Below are 16,116 nucleotides of genomic sequence, written 5' to 3'. Positions count from 1 at the left end.
GTAACAGTGGTACTCTCAGTAGTAGTATTAGTAGTACTCTCAGTAGTAGTATTAGTAGTACTCTCAGTAGTAGTATTAGTAGTACTCTCAGTAGTAGTATTAGTAGTACTCTCAGTAGTAGTAACAGTGGTACTCTCAGTAGTAGTATTAGTAGTACTCTCAGTAGTAGTATTAGTAGTACTCTCAGTAGTAGTATTAGTAGTACTCTCAGTAGTAGTAGTAACAGTAGTACTCTCAGTAGTAGTAGTAACAGTAGTACTCTCAGCAGTAGTATTAGTAGTACTCTCAGTAGTAGTAGTAACAGTAGTACTCTCAGTAGTAGTAGTAACAGTAGTACTCTCAGTAGTAGTATTAGTAGTACTCTCAGTAGTAGTAGTAGTAGTACTCTCAGTAGTAACAGTAGTACTCTCAGCAGTAGTATTAGTAGTACTCTCAGTAGTAGTAGTAGTAGTACTCTCAGTAGTAGTAGTAGTACTCTCAGTAGTAACAGTAGTATTCTCAGTAGTACTCTCAGTAGTAGTATTAGTAGTACTCTCAGTAGTAGTAGTATTCTCAGTAGTAGTATTAGTAGTACTCTCAGTAGTAGTATTAGTAGTACTCTCAGTAGTAGTATTAGTAGTACTCTCAGTAGTAGTATTAGTAGTACTCTCAGTAGTAACAGTAGTACTCTCAGTAGTATTAGTTGTACTCTCAGTAGTAGTATTAGTAGTACTCTCAGTAGTAACAGTAGTACTCTCAGTAGTATTAGTTGTACTCTCAGTAGTAGTATTAGTAGTACTCTCAGTAGTAACAGTAGTACTCTCAGTAGTAGTAGTACTCTCAGTAGTATTAGTAGTACTCTCAGTAGTAGTAGTACTCTCAGTAGTAGTAACAGTAGTACTCTCAGTAGTAGTAACAGTAGTACTCTCAGTAGTAGTATTAGTAGTACTCTCAGTAGTAGTATTAGTGGTACTCTTAGTAGTAGTATTAGTAATACTCTCAGTAGTAGTATTAGTAGTATTAGTAGTACTCTCAGTAGTAGTAACAGTAGTACTCTCAGCAGTAGCATCAGTAGTACTCTCAGTAGTAGTATTAATAGTACTCTCAGTAGTAGTATTAATAGTACTCTCAGTAGTAGTATTAGTAGTATTAGTAGTACTCTCAGCAGTAGCATCAGTAGTACTCTCAGTAGTAGCATTAGTAGTACTCTCAGTAGTAGTAACAGTAGTACTCTCAGTAGTAACAGTAGTACTCTCAGTAGTAGTATTAGTAGTACTCTCAGTAGTACTCTCAGTAGTAGTATTAGTAGTACTCTCAGTAGTACTCTCAGTAGTAACAGTAGTACTCTCAGCAGTAGCATCAGTAGTACTCTCAGTAGTAGTATTAGTAGTACTCTCAGTAGTAACAGTAGTACTCTCAGTAGTAGTATTAGTAGTACTCTCAGTAGTAGTATTAGTAGTACTCTCAGTAGTAACAGTAGTACTCTCAGTAGTAGTATTAGTAGTACTCTCAGTAGTAGTATTAGTAGTATTCGTAGTAACGTACAGTAACGTGTTCGTAGTCCTGGCCCAGCTCGTGGGATCCGGCCACCACTTCCCTCTCAGCGATCCACTGCTCCAGGTCGTCCACCTCTCGGTTCAGCTGGAAGAGGCGGAGCCTCTCGTCCAGTTTGCCCCTCCGCTCCTCTGATAGGTCCTTCAGCCCGGCGTACAGCTTATCCACCTGAGACTGCCGCATGCTGATCCGCTCACTGCACACACACACACACACACACACACACACACACACACACACACACACACACACACACACACACACACACACACACACACACACACACACACACACACTGTTACCACAGCGATGACAAACCACAACCCCTGCAAAAACTAGTTCACGTCACCCGGGTGGCCACAGGTGGTCATTACAGGATAAGAGAACGAGTGAAATGTGTCTGAGAGTAAAGAGCTCCAACGTCACTGATATTTATTTATATATTTATGTATTTAGAGTCCTGGCGGCTAACAGGCCGTGTTCGTACCTCTCTGGGTGTCCGTCAGACACCAGTCCTCTGCTGGTCTTGGACAGCAGGTGGACGGCCTCAGCGTAGTCCTCCACCGCCTGCTCCACGATCTGGTGTTTCTTCAGCATGGTGACGGCGCTCAGCTCGTCCTGAAACACACAGCGACACCCGTTAACGCTCCACCTCACCACCGAACGCCACGTTACCTTCAGTTAACAAAGCGCCGCCCACCTTCGCCTTCTCCTCTGACATCATGTACAGCTCCTGCTCGCTCATCCACGCCTCCGCCTCCGCCGCGTCAAAGTAGTACTGCTGGGCCTTGTGTGCCTCCTCCAGCCGGCCGTGGCGACGCTCCGCCTCCTCCATCAGCTGCCGCCACAGCTGCTGCAGGTCGGCCAGCCGTTGCCTGATGGCCTCGGCGTCGGACGACTCGTCCTGCAGGAGGCTCTGGCTGCGCTCCAGGATGTCGTCGATGCGAGGCTGATGGCCCTGGATCTCCTTCTGTAGAGTCTGGAGGAGGAAGAGGAGGACCCAACATTACAGTTACTGATTCATATATTGATTATTTTCTCCATTAATCGATTAGACTTAGAGTTCAGTATCAGCTGTTTTTACTCTGAACCTTCATCAGAAAGACAAACGTGAGTAAACAGGAGTATCACGTGGAAGTGAAGTAGGATCAATGATGAAATTGATCATTTTAAGGCAAAAGCAGAGATGTTATATCCACAATTTGTGTGTCTGTGGATGTGTTTTGATGTATTTAGGAGGCTGATTACTCCTCCTCTGCTTTGACTTGTATCCAAATAAGGTAGAAGCTCAGAGTCTTTGGTGTTGGGAACCATTTATGCCCTGCGGCTCTGGTGTTGGGGTTGCATCACCAGTGCCATGCTACAGAAGGCGACCGTCTCACAGCTGCTCACATGTAAAGACGAGTCGTAGAGTTTTTAGTCTCAGATTATGATTTTACAGACTGTGAATCCTGCAGCGTTACTATTTACAGTCAGCTGTGAGCCGTAGCTTCGGGTTTGGTTAGAGCTCATCTATTGGTTGTTGACTGTGTAAATATCAAACACATTAGATTTTGTCTTCAGGCAGAGACGAGGAACAGACTGACTCAGATTACTTCTTTACACTAAACCACTGAGATGACCGGAGCGCCGCAACTCCAGTAAAACTCTGACGATTTCTTTCTGAGTTTGAAATTTTGGTCTGACTGTGAAACTCATTTGGTGTAAGGTCAGCATTAGATGTGCATATTCAGGTTCTCTCAGAGGAGCTGATCTCACTGTGTTCTGTCTCCTTATTGTACAATAATAATAGTTTAATCTCCACCGAGCAGTGTCTTGTGTTCAGTCACCTGATTCTTCTTGATGAGCAGCTGGACGGTCTGCAGGTTGTGTCCGTGGTCGGTGGACGTGGCGACGGCCATCCTCTCCTGAACCCACAGCTGAGAAACAAACCAGAAAATCAAATACAGAAAACACCCGGCTCTGAATATGAGATAAAACAAGCGCTACTCAAGGCCCACTCACTCGCTTCTTCTAGAGCTTTCAGCCGTAACACACAGTCTTCACTAAGAGTGTGATCAGTTCGTTCAAACTCTCAAATCATGGATTTAATCTACATTTAAAACCATGCTTCAACCCTTACCCCAGAAGGGTTAGGGTTGAAGAGGTTAGTTTGGAAGTGAGTGGAAAGTGGACTTTTCATTTTCAACCCTGACACGTATTCTCTCGGGGTCAAAGGTTACGTACGATCTCATCCTCCACGTCCCGGTTGAACTGGTGAACCTCTCTGGACGCCACCAGCAGGTTCTTGCGGCGGCGCAGCGGCTCCAGCAGCTCCTGGAACTTCTTCTCCACCACCTGGCGCCGGCCGTCCACCTCGTCAGTGTCCTTCACTTCCTGACCGAGCGCCTTCACCTGGCTCTGCAGCTCCACCACCTCCCGCTGACGCACCTCCACCTGGTTCTCCAGCATCTGTGGGGGGGGCAGGGGGGTCAGACACTGGTTCTACTAACACTAATATTACTACAAGTTACAGTTCTTCTTGGAATGAAGATTTCATTCAGGAAAAACATGTCTTATTTTGGATTTTCATGGCATTTAAAAAATAATTATTAATCGATAATTGATTATTAATTTGCCCCGATGATAAATCAGGAGAATTATTCAAATGTTGAAAATCAGAATCTGTTAACGTGTAACTAAAGCTGTCAGATAGACGTAGTTATAACGTAGTCTTATAAAGTATAAAACAGTATGAAACATTCAGACTACAGTACTGCTGCCACAGCTAATACTACATGTGTTCTCCCTCCTGCAGAGATGCAGCCATGGTACCTGTTGTTTCTTGAGCAGGATGTTGACGGAGGTCAGGTCTTTGCCGTAGTCGTCGGACTGGATCTGACCCTCCAGGCCGCCGAGCCACTTGTCGAGGTCGGCGCAGCTCTGCGTGAACAGCTCGGCCTTGTTAGCGTCGAACAGACACTGAGCTTTGGTCTGCGTGGTGGACTCCAGATCCTCCCACATGCTGTGCAGCGCCGACAGCTTCTCCTTCACCACCGCCTCTGTCTCCGGCTTCTCCGACACCAGCAGCATGCCGTCCTACAGCCGCACACCCGGGTCAAAGGTCACTGAGCGTAAACACCGCAGTTCCTACCTGACTAGAACTAGAACTGAACCTGAAGAACTTCGAGTCAAACTGAAGCTAAAATTAAGTTAAACTGAGCTGACACTTTTCTTAACTCATAGTTCTGGTTGTAAAAGTGTTTCCCGAATGTATTTTAAAGCTCTGCGTACCTTCTGGATCTTATCGAGCCACTCCTTGTTGGACTGCAGCTCGGCCATGAAGGCCTGGTGCTTCAGCCACTTGCTGTGCAGGTTTCGGGCCTCGTCGTAGGTCATGTCCTGAGCTGTTAGCATCTTCTCATTGATCCACAGAGACAGCTGCAAACAAACACAAATGTTAGGCTTGTCTGGGAACTAAAGGAAAAGGTCATACAGGGTTCGTCCTCTAGGGAGCAGACCCACTGAAACATCTTCACACCTTTTAAAGACATGATTAGTTTACGCTAAGGCTAGAATACAAACTAAACCTGCTTTTCCATCTAATTTCTCTTTAAGTGTTGATGTTTGAGGTGTTTGCTGTTTAACTGACCTCCTGGCAGTCCTGGAGGAACTTCTGCAGGTCTCTGTTGTCCTTCAGTCTCATCAGCAGCTCCACTGCAGCCTCCCTGTTCTTCTTATGTCTGAAAAACAGGAGGAAGTTAGAGCAGGAAGTCAACACTTTTAAAACATAAGACAAAGAAAACAAGGACTCAGGTTGGCTGGTGGGGAGATTAGTTGTTAATTATTTAATTATAACTGTGGGTACTGGTGCAAGTATTAAAGTAGTGTTCATTATCATTGATAAAGATAATTTGAAGACATAAAGTCTATTAAAAGTCCCTCAGAAACAGAGCAGATGTCTACCTGTCGTCGATGGAGGCAACTCGCTCCTGGATCCGTTCAGCGTTGATGTTTCCGTCGCTGGCCAGCCGCCTGCCGGCCTCCACAACACTGTTGATCTTATCCTCGTTGGCGTCCATGGTGGTCATGAAGTCTTCCTGCTTTTTGATGGCGGCCTCGGCGGCCTCGAGAGTGGTGGGCATCTCGGTGTGAGCCAGGACGTACTCCTGCAGGGCGAGCACATACAGATCAATGAGGTGATGCTAGAGGAAGGTCATTAAAAACTAAAGGTTCATCCTCTGGAGAGCCGCAATGAGAACACTCTAGATTAGATTTATATTTTAGATCAAGTCGACATTTAGTGCAGATGGTAGAAAGATCAGAGGGTGACAGTCAGTATCCAACAATTTCACAAACATCAGGAAACAGTGTTCCTGCTCAGAAAATGTAAAATGGTAACAAAAATTTTAGGAAATGAACTTTGGGTTTCTGTTGAGAACAGAGGGATCAGAAAATCAATTTGTTTTCAGATCAGGTTCTCTGATCAGAAGAGGTCAGAGGTCACAGTGTTACAGAGGTAACAGACTCTGGTAGTGAGTCTGGTCTAGTTTACCTGGTTGTTGAGGAAGGCCTCGGCCTGCTTGGTGTCCCTGAGGAACAGCTGGTAAGCGTGGGACTGGGACAGCAGGTTCTGCCGGTTCTCCCACATCTTGTGCAGCTCGTTCCAGCCGGTGTCGAGAGCCTGCAGCCGCTGTCGCAGGAACATGTACTGCGCGTCTGTCTGGCCTTGCGTCACCATCTCCCCCATGTCTCGCATCTTCTGGTAGTCCTCCTCGTAGTTCTGGATCTCATTCTTGATACCTTCGTGTTGGGCCATGAGCTTCTCGGCCTCAGCCAGCGTGTTGGGCATGTCCTCGGAGGCGATGGCTGTCTGAGTGCGGGACAGCCAGGACTGGAAGTCATCCAGCTCACGCAGGAACTGCTGCAGCTTCCTGGCCTCTCCCAGAGACTCCTCGCGGGTCTTCAGAGTGTTCTTCATTTCCTCCCAGACGCCGGTGATCTCAGCCAGGCGGCCTGTGATGGCCTTGGCCTGATCCGGGTGTTCCTCCGCCAGCCTCTGGGCCTCGCCTCGCAGGTCGCCCAGCTTGTCCTCGATGGCGGCAAGGTCGCGCTCCATGCCGGTCAGTTTGCGCTGCAGGGCCATGACACCGGTGAGGTCGTTGCCCAGCTCCTGCGTGGACTCAATGACCTTGGTCTTCTCTTTGATCCAGGACTTGGTCTCATTACATTCGAGGTGGTAGTTCTGCACACCCAGAGCAGAGTTCAGGGAGTCCTTCTTCTGGTCCACCAGGTCACGGAACTGGCTCCACCTGGTAGCAGAGGAGACACCATCAGCCACAGTTTCATGGTGTAAAACATTCACTGAACACAATGTGAGTTTTAACATGTTTGTACCTGTTGTTGAGTTTGTCCTGCTGGGTCTTGATGTCCTTCTCGCTCGGGTGACCGTTGTGAATCAGCTGCCGGGCGATCTGGTTTACCACAGCAACACGAGACGCCTGGTTGTTCATCTCTGGCTCCAGACTCTCAAATCTGTCCAGGACACAATCCACATGAATGCAGTGCTAGCTGTAAGAGATGAACCATCACAAACATGCAGCAGCTCAATGTGGTCCTACCTGTGCTGTACCACCTCCAGGTCCTCCAGTTTTTCGGGGATCTCCATGCTGTTCAGCCACAGCTCCTTCTCATCGATCCAAACCTCGCAGGCGTCGGCCTCGCTGAACATCTTGTAGAGAGCCAGAGCATCCTGCAGCGCCTGCTTCCTCAGCTTTGTGAGCTCGGCCACCTCCTTGTAGCGCTCCTCAATGCCCGCCAGCCGCCCTTGCACCATCTCTGACTCCGCCTCCTCTTTAGGCAGCGCGGCGGCCTGCTCATGGAGTGAGTCGATGACTGGCCGGTAGCTCGCCACTTCTGCTGCTGCGTCCTTGTGCTTCCTGACCAGAGCCTGGGTGGAGAACTCATCGTGGCCCGTCTCTCCACTGGAGACGATACGCAGGGCGTCCAGCGTCCAGGCGTCGACATCGTCTGCGTCGGCCTGGAACTGGTGCAGCGCCAGAGCTTCCTCCAGCCTCTTCTTCCTCGCTGCTGCCAGCTGCTCCAGTGCTGCCCACTGAGCCTGCAGGTCAGCGATTCGATCCTGGATCTTTGAGGCAGCGAAGTGGCCGGCCTCCACCATGGCCTGGCCCTCTGCGATAGTGTGCTGGAGGTGGCCGGCGCGGCCACTCATCTCGTCCTCCAGGGCACGCTGCTCGCTGAGGAGGCGCAGCGTCCCCGTCAGGTCCTTGCCATGCTCGAGAGAGGACAGGATCTGCTCCTTCTCACGGATCCAACCCTCCTCCTCGGCCATCTCCCAGAAGAACTTCCAGAGGCGACGGGACTCCTCCAGGCGGGCCCGGCGTTCTGCAGCGAGCTGGGTCAGCTCCTGGTAGCAGAACTCGAGGTGGGACACCCGGTCTTGGATGACCTGAGGGTCACAGGGCTTGTAGCCTGGACAGGAGGGACATCATTATCAGCACTGCAGCATTTTAAGGTTTGACAGAGATGAAACTATAGACTTCTGCCACAAATAGGCACAGAATGAAACTTCACTGATGATCAAAGTTTACGTAATGACTATTTTTGTTGTTATTTGTCAGAAAAAATAAAAACACATTAGTAGAAGAACAGATGGCTCTTCAGACAGATGATGCTGCTCACCGCTGTCGTTCACGGAGAACTTGGTGGCGTTGGTGGAGACCGCCTTCACCCTGTCAGCCTGGATGGCGATGTCAGCCTCCACCAGGGCGTGTTTCTGCAGCAGGTCCTCCACACCCAGCAGATGCTTCCCATAATCCTGAGACAGCAGCAGCATCTGGACACCAAAGAGATCAACAGTTAGGACGGCTACAAAGATAAGAAGACAAATCAACACATCCGTTCATCTCTGCCCTCATTAGCGTACCTTCATCTCGTCCATCCAGTCCATGATGTAGAGCATCTCCTGGAAGACCCTCTGCAGGCCCAGGTTCATCTCCAGCCTCTGTCTGCGGGCCTTCAGCAGCTCCAGCAGGTATTCCCACAGCCGGATTACGTTGTCCTTCCTGGCGGTGATGCGTTTAATATCGTGGTAATGCTCCACTTCCAGTTCCTTCGCCACGGCAACCACAGCCTGCACGCGCTCTTCATACGCTGTAATGTCCGTCTCGATTGCTTCATGCTTCTTTGTGGCCGCCTCAACGGCCTGAAGGTCGAAACCAAAGTTGTCCTGGAGAAAGAAAAAAGAAGAATCCACTGTGATGTAACCGAAACAGAGATCAGGACATGATTTACAGATCAGACATGGAAACTATTACACAGTTAAACTTCAGCTGATCCTGAACCTGCGGACTCACCTGTGACACCAGCCTCTGGTTCTCGCTCAGCCAAGTCTCTCTCATCGCCGCCTTGCGGTCGAAACGTCTCGCCAGCTGTTCCAGTTTCTCCTGACGAATCAGCTCCGTCCTCAGAGCCAGCTCCCTCTCATGCTCCGCCTTCTCCAACCTCTCCCAGGCCTGCAGGGACGAAGACGCCATCAACACACCATCAACAAGCAACCAAGCAGAGAGCCACAACACATCTTACTCCTCCGACTGAGGTCGACATTTTTATTCTATTCTTTTATTTCTTTTGTTTTAAAACACCTGGAGCTGCATGTCTTGTATGAAAGGGGATAAATAAAGTTTTTATTATTATTGAACATATTAAACATATTAAATCTATTGTAGGCAAACATGCAGACTCTGCTGACCTTATTGATGTCTGAGATGAGTTTTCCTTCTCGGGGCATGTAAACTTTCTGATTGTTCGCTCTCATTTTACTCTGAATGGTGAAGAGGAGAACCTCCAGGTTTCCTTTCTCTGTGAACCTGAAACATGGAGAGATGGAGGTCAGGAGGAGGAGGGAGGAGCAGAGAGGAGGGAGGAAGAGGAGGAAGAGGGAGGAGCAGAGAGGAGGGTGAAGGTGCTGAGAGGAGAGCAGTGAGGGAGGAGGAGGTGGGAGGAAGTTGTTAAAAGAGCAGGTGTAGAGATGGAGGTATAGAGAAGGGGATTAAGGAGGAAGAGGAGGAGGAGGAGGAGGAGGAGGAGGAGGTGGTGGTGTAGAGGAGGTGACTCAGGAGGAGGTGCTGACTTTGGAGGTTTCTCCACGGTCCGGTAGGTGTTGAACGCCTGCAGCTGCTGCTGGACTCCCATCAGAGAGTTGGCGAACTTCCTGTTGTTGAGGATGATGATGGTCTGCTCGATCCACTCCAGCAGGTCCGACGCCAGAGACTCGTACTTCTCGATCATCTTCTCCGTCTCGATGGCGTTATCCAACACCTGGACAAAAAAACAGGAACGTTATCAAACACCTGGACAAAAAAAACAGGAACGTCTCTGCGATCTTCATCAGATGTCATCATGCTCCAGCAAACATTATAGAAACATCTTAAATCTGTGAGAAGCAGAAACCTGGTTGCCGACTCACCTTCCCAATACGTTTTCCCTCGACCTTCAGAGCTTTCATCTTAGAGAAGTAATGATAGTATGTCACCACGTAGGTGATGACTGACTTCTCATCAGGATGGTCCACACTGATATCTGAAACACACACAAACTGGGATTAGTTACTGCTGAAGGATCTGGACATTGTGGGGTTGTCAAGGAGGTCAGGGACAGTGCATATGGACTGGCAGACCGGGATGGTGGTTCCCATTTTTAAAAAGGGGACTGGAGGGTGTGCTCCAACTATCAGAGATCACACTACTCAGCCTCCCAGGAAAAGCTGATGCCAGGCTGCTGGAAAGGAGACTCCAGCTGATTGTCGAACCTCTGATTCAGGAGGAGCGATGTGGATTCGGACCGTGGAACAGTAGACCAGCTCTCCCCTCTGCTGTTTACGGTTGATGTTGTTCTGTTGGACTCTACAGGTGAAGTCCTCCAACAGGCTCTGGGACGGTTTGCAGCTGAATGTGAAGCAGTCGGGATGAGAGTCAGCACCTCTAAATCTGAGGCCATGGTGCTCTGCTGGAACAAGGTGGACTGCCCCCTTAGGGTTGTGGGGGGTGTGGGGGGGGTGCGCTGCCCCAGGCAGAGGAGTTTAAGTATCTGGGGGTCTTCTTCACAGTGAGGGTAAGATGGAGCGTGAGATTGACAGGCGGATCGGTGCAGCATCAGCAGTGATGCAGGTGTTGTACCGGACTGTCCTGGTGGAGAAAGAGCTGAGCCTGAAGGTGCAGCTCTCAGTTTAGCAGTCAGTCTACGTCCCAACCCTCACCTATGCTCACCAGCTTTGGGTAGGTTAAACTGGGTTTATTTAAACTGGTCTTACCCTCGGGGTCCAGCAGCTTGGTCAGGCCCAGGTGTTGCTCTGCCAGGTTAAAGGCGTTCTGCAGGTTGTAGTGAGCGTTGGACTTCTTCAGTTTGTCAAAGTCGATCAGATCAGGTCTGAAACAAACCAACAACAAACGTTAGACTGTTTAAGGTTACTGGACAAAAATGTGCTTTCTTGATGTAGTTGTGTAATGGATGTTTGATGATGATGATGATCTCACCTGTGTTTGTGGATGAGGGCGTTGAAGGCCATGCCGTCTCTCCAGCTGGTGCTGAAGTTGTGGATGTTGACGTTTGGATACCTGAAGAGAACGACACATCAGAATTATTAAAGAGAAACCAATCAGCTGATCATCAATAGTAGTAGTAGTATCAGTGGTAGTATTTGCAGTAGTAGTAGTATCAGTAGTAGTATTTGCAGTACTAGTATACAGTGAGTCTCACCCGGCCGTCTTCATCTGACACCACAGTAGCAGAGCATCTTTAGCTGATCTCTTCTCTTTGTTGTCTTCAGTCTCCACACTGATGTCCTGGATCTATACACACACACACACACACACACACACACACACACACACACACACACACACACACACACACACACACACACACAGACAGAGTCAGGATCCATACGAACATTCAGACTCTAATTGTATAATTCTATATTTAGCTGTGACTTTAACTTTCATCATCACTACGTTTAATTAGCAGAAACTCGTTAGAGCTGAAACTAATAATTAGTCTTCACAAAGATCGATCAGATTATTAATGAGCGTGTTACCTGGAAGCGGAGGATGATGGTCCAGATGAGGCCCAGCGTCAGTCGGTGGTTGCCGTCGACGATGTCGTGGGATCCCATGTTCTCCAGGTGAACCCGCTGTTCCTTCAGGAACTGCAGAGCTTTGTCCACGTTCTCCAGGCAGTGGATCCGCATCCGGCCTTTGGTGGGCTTCGGCTTCACGTGGAAGAAGAAACAGAGATGAAGCCTCACATACGGATCACATTCTGACCTGCCGCAGTACTTACACATCATCAGTCTCTATAACAAACACCTGAATCATAAATCCTTCATCAGATAAACATGATTAATACTTAATGAAGCTTTCAGAGAGCAGAGAGACTTTAGTTTTTATTTCTTATGAGAAAAAACGTCATAAAGACACAATAATGGTCCAATGTTCATAAAACATGAGAATAAAACTAGTTTAATGAATTATATTAAATGTGAAGAATTAATACTTTTGAAAATGCATCAAACACGCTGCAAATATGTTTGATAAAAAGATGAAATATTTCCTTTCTGGGTCACATGAGAGGAAGTGGTGCTGGGTCAAACGTAACTGAGCTTAATGTTGTTGCAGTTCCTCTGACGGCCACAAGGTGCCACTGTGATTAAACTCAACCATAAAAACCTGAATAACAGCTTCAATAATCTTCCTCAAACTGTGGAAATGAAACTAGATTTTATATTCAAATGTTGATTTAATAAAGTTTGGTTTGGGTCAGCTCTGAAATATAGCTTCTGTTATATTCAGGAAGTCAGATGAGTTTAAATTCATCACTTCATTTTACTTTGAGTGATATTTTAACAGAACGTACATATTGTATACTGCTATAAATGTGCATTTAATAAACATGTTCTGTATGTTTTAGATTAGGTTTTAGATCAGCTGATATATCAGAATATTTTACTCTAATATCAGAATCAGTATCGGCTCTGATTTTAACCACAAACACATCTGATAAACTCTGTGAGAGAAGCTGCAGAAAACTGTCAGTCATTAAAACGCTCTGAGTTATATTTAAGACTAACGGGAGGTTTGACAGGAAGTGGAGACGCTGGACTGTCCTGCAGGCCCTGAACGCAGCGCAGGAAGTGAGCTTGACTGTCCTGCAGGCCCTGAACGCAGCGCAGGAAGTAAACTGGACTGTCCTGCAGGCCCTGAACGCAGCGCAGGAAGTAAACTGGACTGTCCTGCAGTCACTGAACGCAGCGCAGGAAGTGAGCAGCTGGACGGCAGCCAGATCACCAACATCTGGAACCGGCTACACTCTCAATGTTTCAGGAGGAAAAACAGGAAGTGGGACACACCTGCTCTCAACATCATTAAAGACTCTGCTGCTGGTTTCAATCTGTAGCAGTCTCTCTCCTGATAGGACCTCCAGCAGAGTGTGTGTGTGTGTGTGTGTGTGTGTGTGTGTGTGTGTGTGTGTGTGTGTGTGTGTGTGTGTGTGTGTGTGTGTGTGTGTGTGTGTGTACCAGTCTCTCTCCTGATAGGACCTCCAGCAGCTTGATGAGCATGCGTCCATCCCTCAGGTCCATGTACAGGTCTGTGATCCTGCAGGAGACTCTGGACAGGTGGGAGTTGACCCACTTAGTGAAGGTCTTCTTCTGCACCGCCTCGCGCTCATCTGCAACACACACACACACACACACACACACACACACACACACACACAGCACTGATTAGATATTGATCACCTTCAGCAGCAGGGAGCCTCAGTGTTGTACTGAGAGATGAAACAGTTAGGAGAGAGGTTCATTATCATCATATATAAACTAGGGCTGTCAGCGTTAACGTGTTAATCGTGATTAGATTAATGCAATCCATAACGCGTTAGTTTTTTAAAATCTCATTTTAATGTTGCAAGCCTTTTTGTCCCTTCTCCTCCCCCGTAGACGGCTCCTCTAGCTGTAGCGCTATGCTTTGAAGTGGCCTCCTGCAGTAAACCTACCGCGCTGATGGAAAGTAAGAGAGCTACTGGACTTTTGAACGGCTTGTTTAACTTTAAAACACTTCCAGACGCTTCAGTTGACAAGTCAAAAGTAAAATGCAACCTGTGTCAAACGGAGTTTAACTACCACCGGAGTACGTGGAGTTTGAGTTAGCACCTCCACGCTAAACACCCAGGTGCAGCCAAGCCAGCCTCAGCTCCACCAAAGGACCATTTTGGAGTGTGGGAGTCGCAGCAGAGCCGTGATTGATTCCCAGTTAAGACACTCTGGTAAGAAATGCTTTACATTATGGGCTTAAAACTGCCTTCAAATGGAAAATAACAGGATTTTAAACATGCAATTCAAAACGTGATTAATCGTGATTAACTATGGAAACTCTGCGATTAATCTAGATTAAAAAAATTAATTGTTTGACAGCCCTAATATAAATACTTGATTACTTGGTTGACAGGAAATGGGAGGGGGGGGGGGGGGGGGGGGTCTGCACACAAACACACACCAAGCATAACATCAGGAAACTAACAATAGAAACATTGGATCAGCAGGTAGAGCATCGACCAATCAGAAGATCAGCGGTTTGATTTTACTACTGAACCGTGTGTGTGTGCGTGTGTGTGTGTGTGTTTGTGTGTGTGTGTGTGGTGTGTGTGTGTGTGTGTGTGTGTGTGAGTGAGTGTGTGTGTGTGTTAGCGTGTGTGTGCGTTCAGCTGTAAAACTGTTTAAACTTTAACGACAGGTTCAAAGATCGCCTCCATTTCCATCCTGCTGCAGCCGGAGGAGCGGAGACACACACACACACACACTAACACACACTAACACACACACACACACACACTATACACACACACACATTATACACACTAACACACACACACATTATACACACTAACACACACACACACACACACTAAGGGCCCATTTATGCTCAACGGACGTACGAAAATGTTTCCATCCTTTTCAAACTCTGTCATCGTCACTGCTCTCATACTTCCATGCTTCCTGTATGTTGGCGTGTTAACCGATACGTCCACCAGGGGGCAGCACAGAGTCACACGTTTATCACAACAACAAACTCAAAACAAACATGGCGGCTGTGGAGGAGAAATGTTGATCATGTTCCTCTATATTTTTGTCTAAAGACTGTGTAAAGTGAATTCAGACATTTACTTCTAAACACATTAAATAGGTCATAAATGTATTTCTATAAAAGGTGTAAAAAGCATTTCAACCATTTAGATTTGAATTGTGGAGCTAGGATTAGCATAAACCCGCCCCTGCTGCTGTAGAGGTATAAATACATTCAGCACACACTACTACTACTACAGTCTACAGTTAGCCAGTTAGCTGAGTTAGCACTACTACTACTACAGTCTACAGTTAGCCAGTTAGCTGGGTTAGCACTACTACTACTACTACAGTCTACAGTTAGCCAGTTAGCTGAGCTAGCCGCCAAGCTAGCTGCCAAGTTAGCCGCCGAGCTAGTAGCCGAGTTAGCCGCCGAGTTAGCCACCGAGCTAGCAGCCGAAGCAGAAAGCTTTCAGACGTAGCGTCCATGTTTCTGGTAGAGGTGGTGACTTTGATTGACAGGTGACACTTGGTAGGGGGCGGGGCTTCAGCGGACTCGGTGGCCACGCCCACAGCGTTTGGGAGCAGAGAAAGAGGCTGATTTTTACACAACTTTGAAACCTAATTTCATATATTTGGTGATTTTTTTAATCATTCAGATTTGTCAGGGTGGTTAACAACACACTTTTCTGTGGTATGTCAAACTCAGAACACATATTTATTCTTACTTTACACTGACTTTAATGACAGTTGCATCCTGATGAAAGTTATTATTAATATTCAAACTGAAGGTTGATCTATTTTATTTAACTGTGATATAAATAATATAAATAATATAAACACAGCTGGTTGATAACAGCTGCAGATGTAAGAAGGTACTGCAATGATTTATAACATCATATATTATATATAATATTACATAAGTCTGCACAGTTAGAATATATATTATATATTATATATATTATTATCTGCAGTAGTAGAGACCTCGATATCCTGCTGCTTCCTGAAGGACTCGCCTCCATCAGCTGTTTAAATATTACATTACATCATTATATCATTACATCATGGCTTCATTACATCATGACATCATGGCTTCATTACATCATGACATCATGGCTTCATTACATCATGACATCATGACATCATGGCTTCATTACATCATGACATCATGACATCATGGCTTCATTACATCATGACTATAATCAACACGTATAATCTATAAATAAATACACTGCTTATTTATTTATTACATGTTTATTGTTTATTGTTCCGTCATGTTGTAAATAAATAAATAAATAAATAAATGAGTTTTTTCTCTTTATGTTTTTAATCAGTAAACTTCCTGTAAAGTTATATTTATATATTTATACATTTCTTTATGTATGAAGTAATAAATCAGATGTTTGCAGACTGAATGAGAATCAAAGCTCAGTTTATAGATTAAATATAAAACTGTGTATAAATATGAA

General features: G+C 46.5%; 2 protein-coding genes across 3 annotated transcripts in view; both read right to left on the bottom strand.

Moving 5' to 3' along the window:
• The window catches only part of LOC128377823 (NACHT, LRR and PYD domains-containing protein 12-like), a 419,396-nt gene that overhangs the window by 162,651 nt on the left and 240,629 nt on the right, over positions 1-16,116 (bottom strand). The window lies entirely within an intron of this gene.
• sptbn1 (spectrin, beta, non-erythrocytic 1) overlaps positions 1-16,116 on the bottom strand; it is a 33,170-nt gene that overhangs the window by 12,732 nt on the left and 4,322 nt on the right. For both annotated transcript variants that reach the window (XM_053337593.1, XM_053337594.1), the window contains exons 2-24: positions 13,106-13,257; positions 11,627-11,800; positions 11,290-11,381; positions 11,067-11,147; positions 10,844-10,959; positions 10,001-10,113; positions 9,665-9,852; positions 9,284-9,401; positions 8,889-9,047; positions 8,459-8,761; positions 8,215-8,368; positions 7,134-8,004; positions 6,910-7,047; positions 6,068-6,824; positions 5,479-5,681; positions 5,165-5,255; positions 4,807-4,953; positions 4,348-4,611; positions 3,760-3,984; positions 3,363-3,452; positions 2,234-2,512; positions 2,021-2,151; positions 1,525-1,729 (exon numbers count right to left, since the gene is read on the bottom strand). In XM_053337593.1, coding sequence (XP_053193568.1) covers positions 1,525-1,729; positions 2,021-2,151; positions 2,234-2,512; positions 3,363-3,452; positions 3,760-3,984; positions 4,348-4,611; positions 4,807-4,953; positions 5,165-5,255; positions 5,479-5,681; positions 6,068-6,824; positions 6,910-7,047; positions 7,134-8,004; positions 8,215-8,368; positions 8,459-8,761; positions 8,889-9,047; positions 9,284-9,401; positions 9,665-9,852; positions 10,001-10,113; positions 10,844-10,959; positions 11,067-11,147; positions 11,290-11,381; positions 11,627-11,800; positions 13,106-13,257 — 5,051 coding nt within the window. The remainder of the gene's footprint in view (positions 1-1,524; positions 1,730-2,020; positions 2,152-2,233; positions 2,513-3,362; positions 3,453-3,759; positions 3,985-4,347; positions 4,612-4,806; positions 4,954-5,164; positions 5,256-5,478; positions 5,682-6,067; positions 6,825-6,909; positions 7,048-7,133; positions 8,005-8,214; positions 8,369-8,458; positions 8,762-8,888; positions 9,048-9,283; positions 9,402-9,664; positions 9,853-10,000; positions 10,114-10,843; positions 10,960-11,066; positions 11,148-11,289; positions 11,382-11,626; positions 11,801-13,105; positions 13,258-16,116) is intronic.

Source organism: Scomber japonicus, chromosome 2 (assembly GCF_027409825.1).
Source record: "Scomber japonicus isolate fScoJap1 chromosome 2, fScoJap1.pri, whole genome shotgun sequence".
NCBI classification, from domain to species: domain Eukaryota; kingdom Metazoa; phylum Chordata; class Actinopteri; order Scombriformes; family Scombridae; genus Scomber; species Scomber japonicus.
This window is presented reverse-complemented; position numbering and strand designations above follow the sequence as displayed.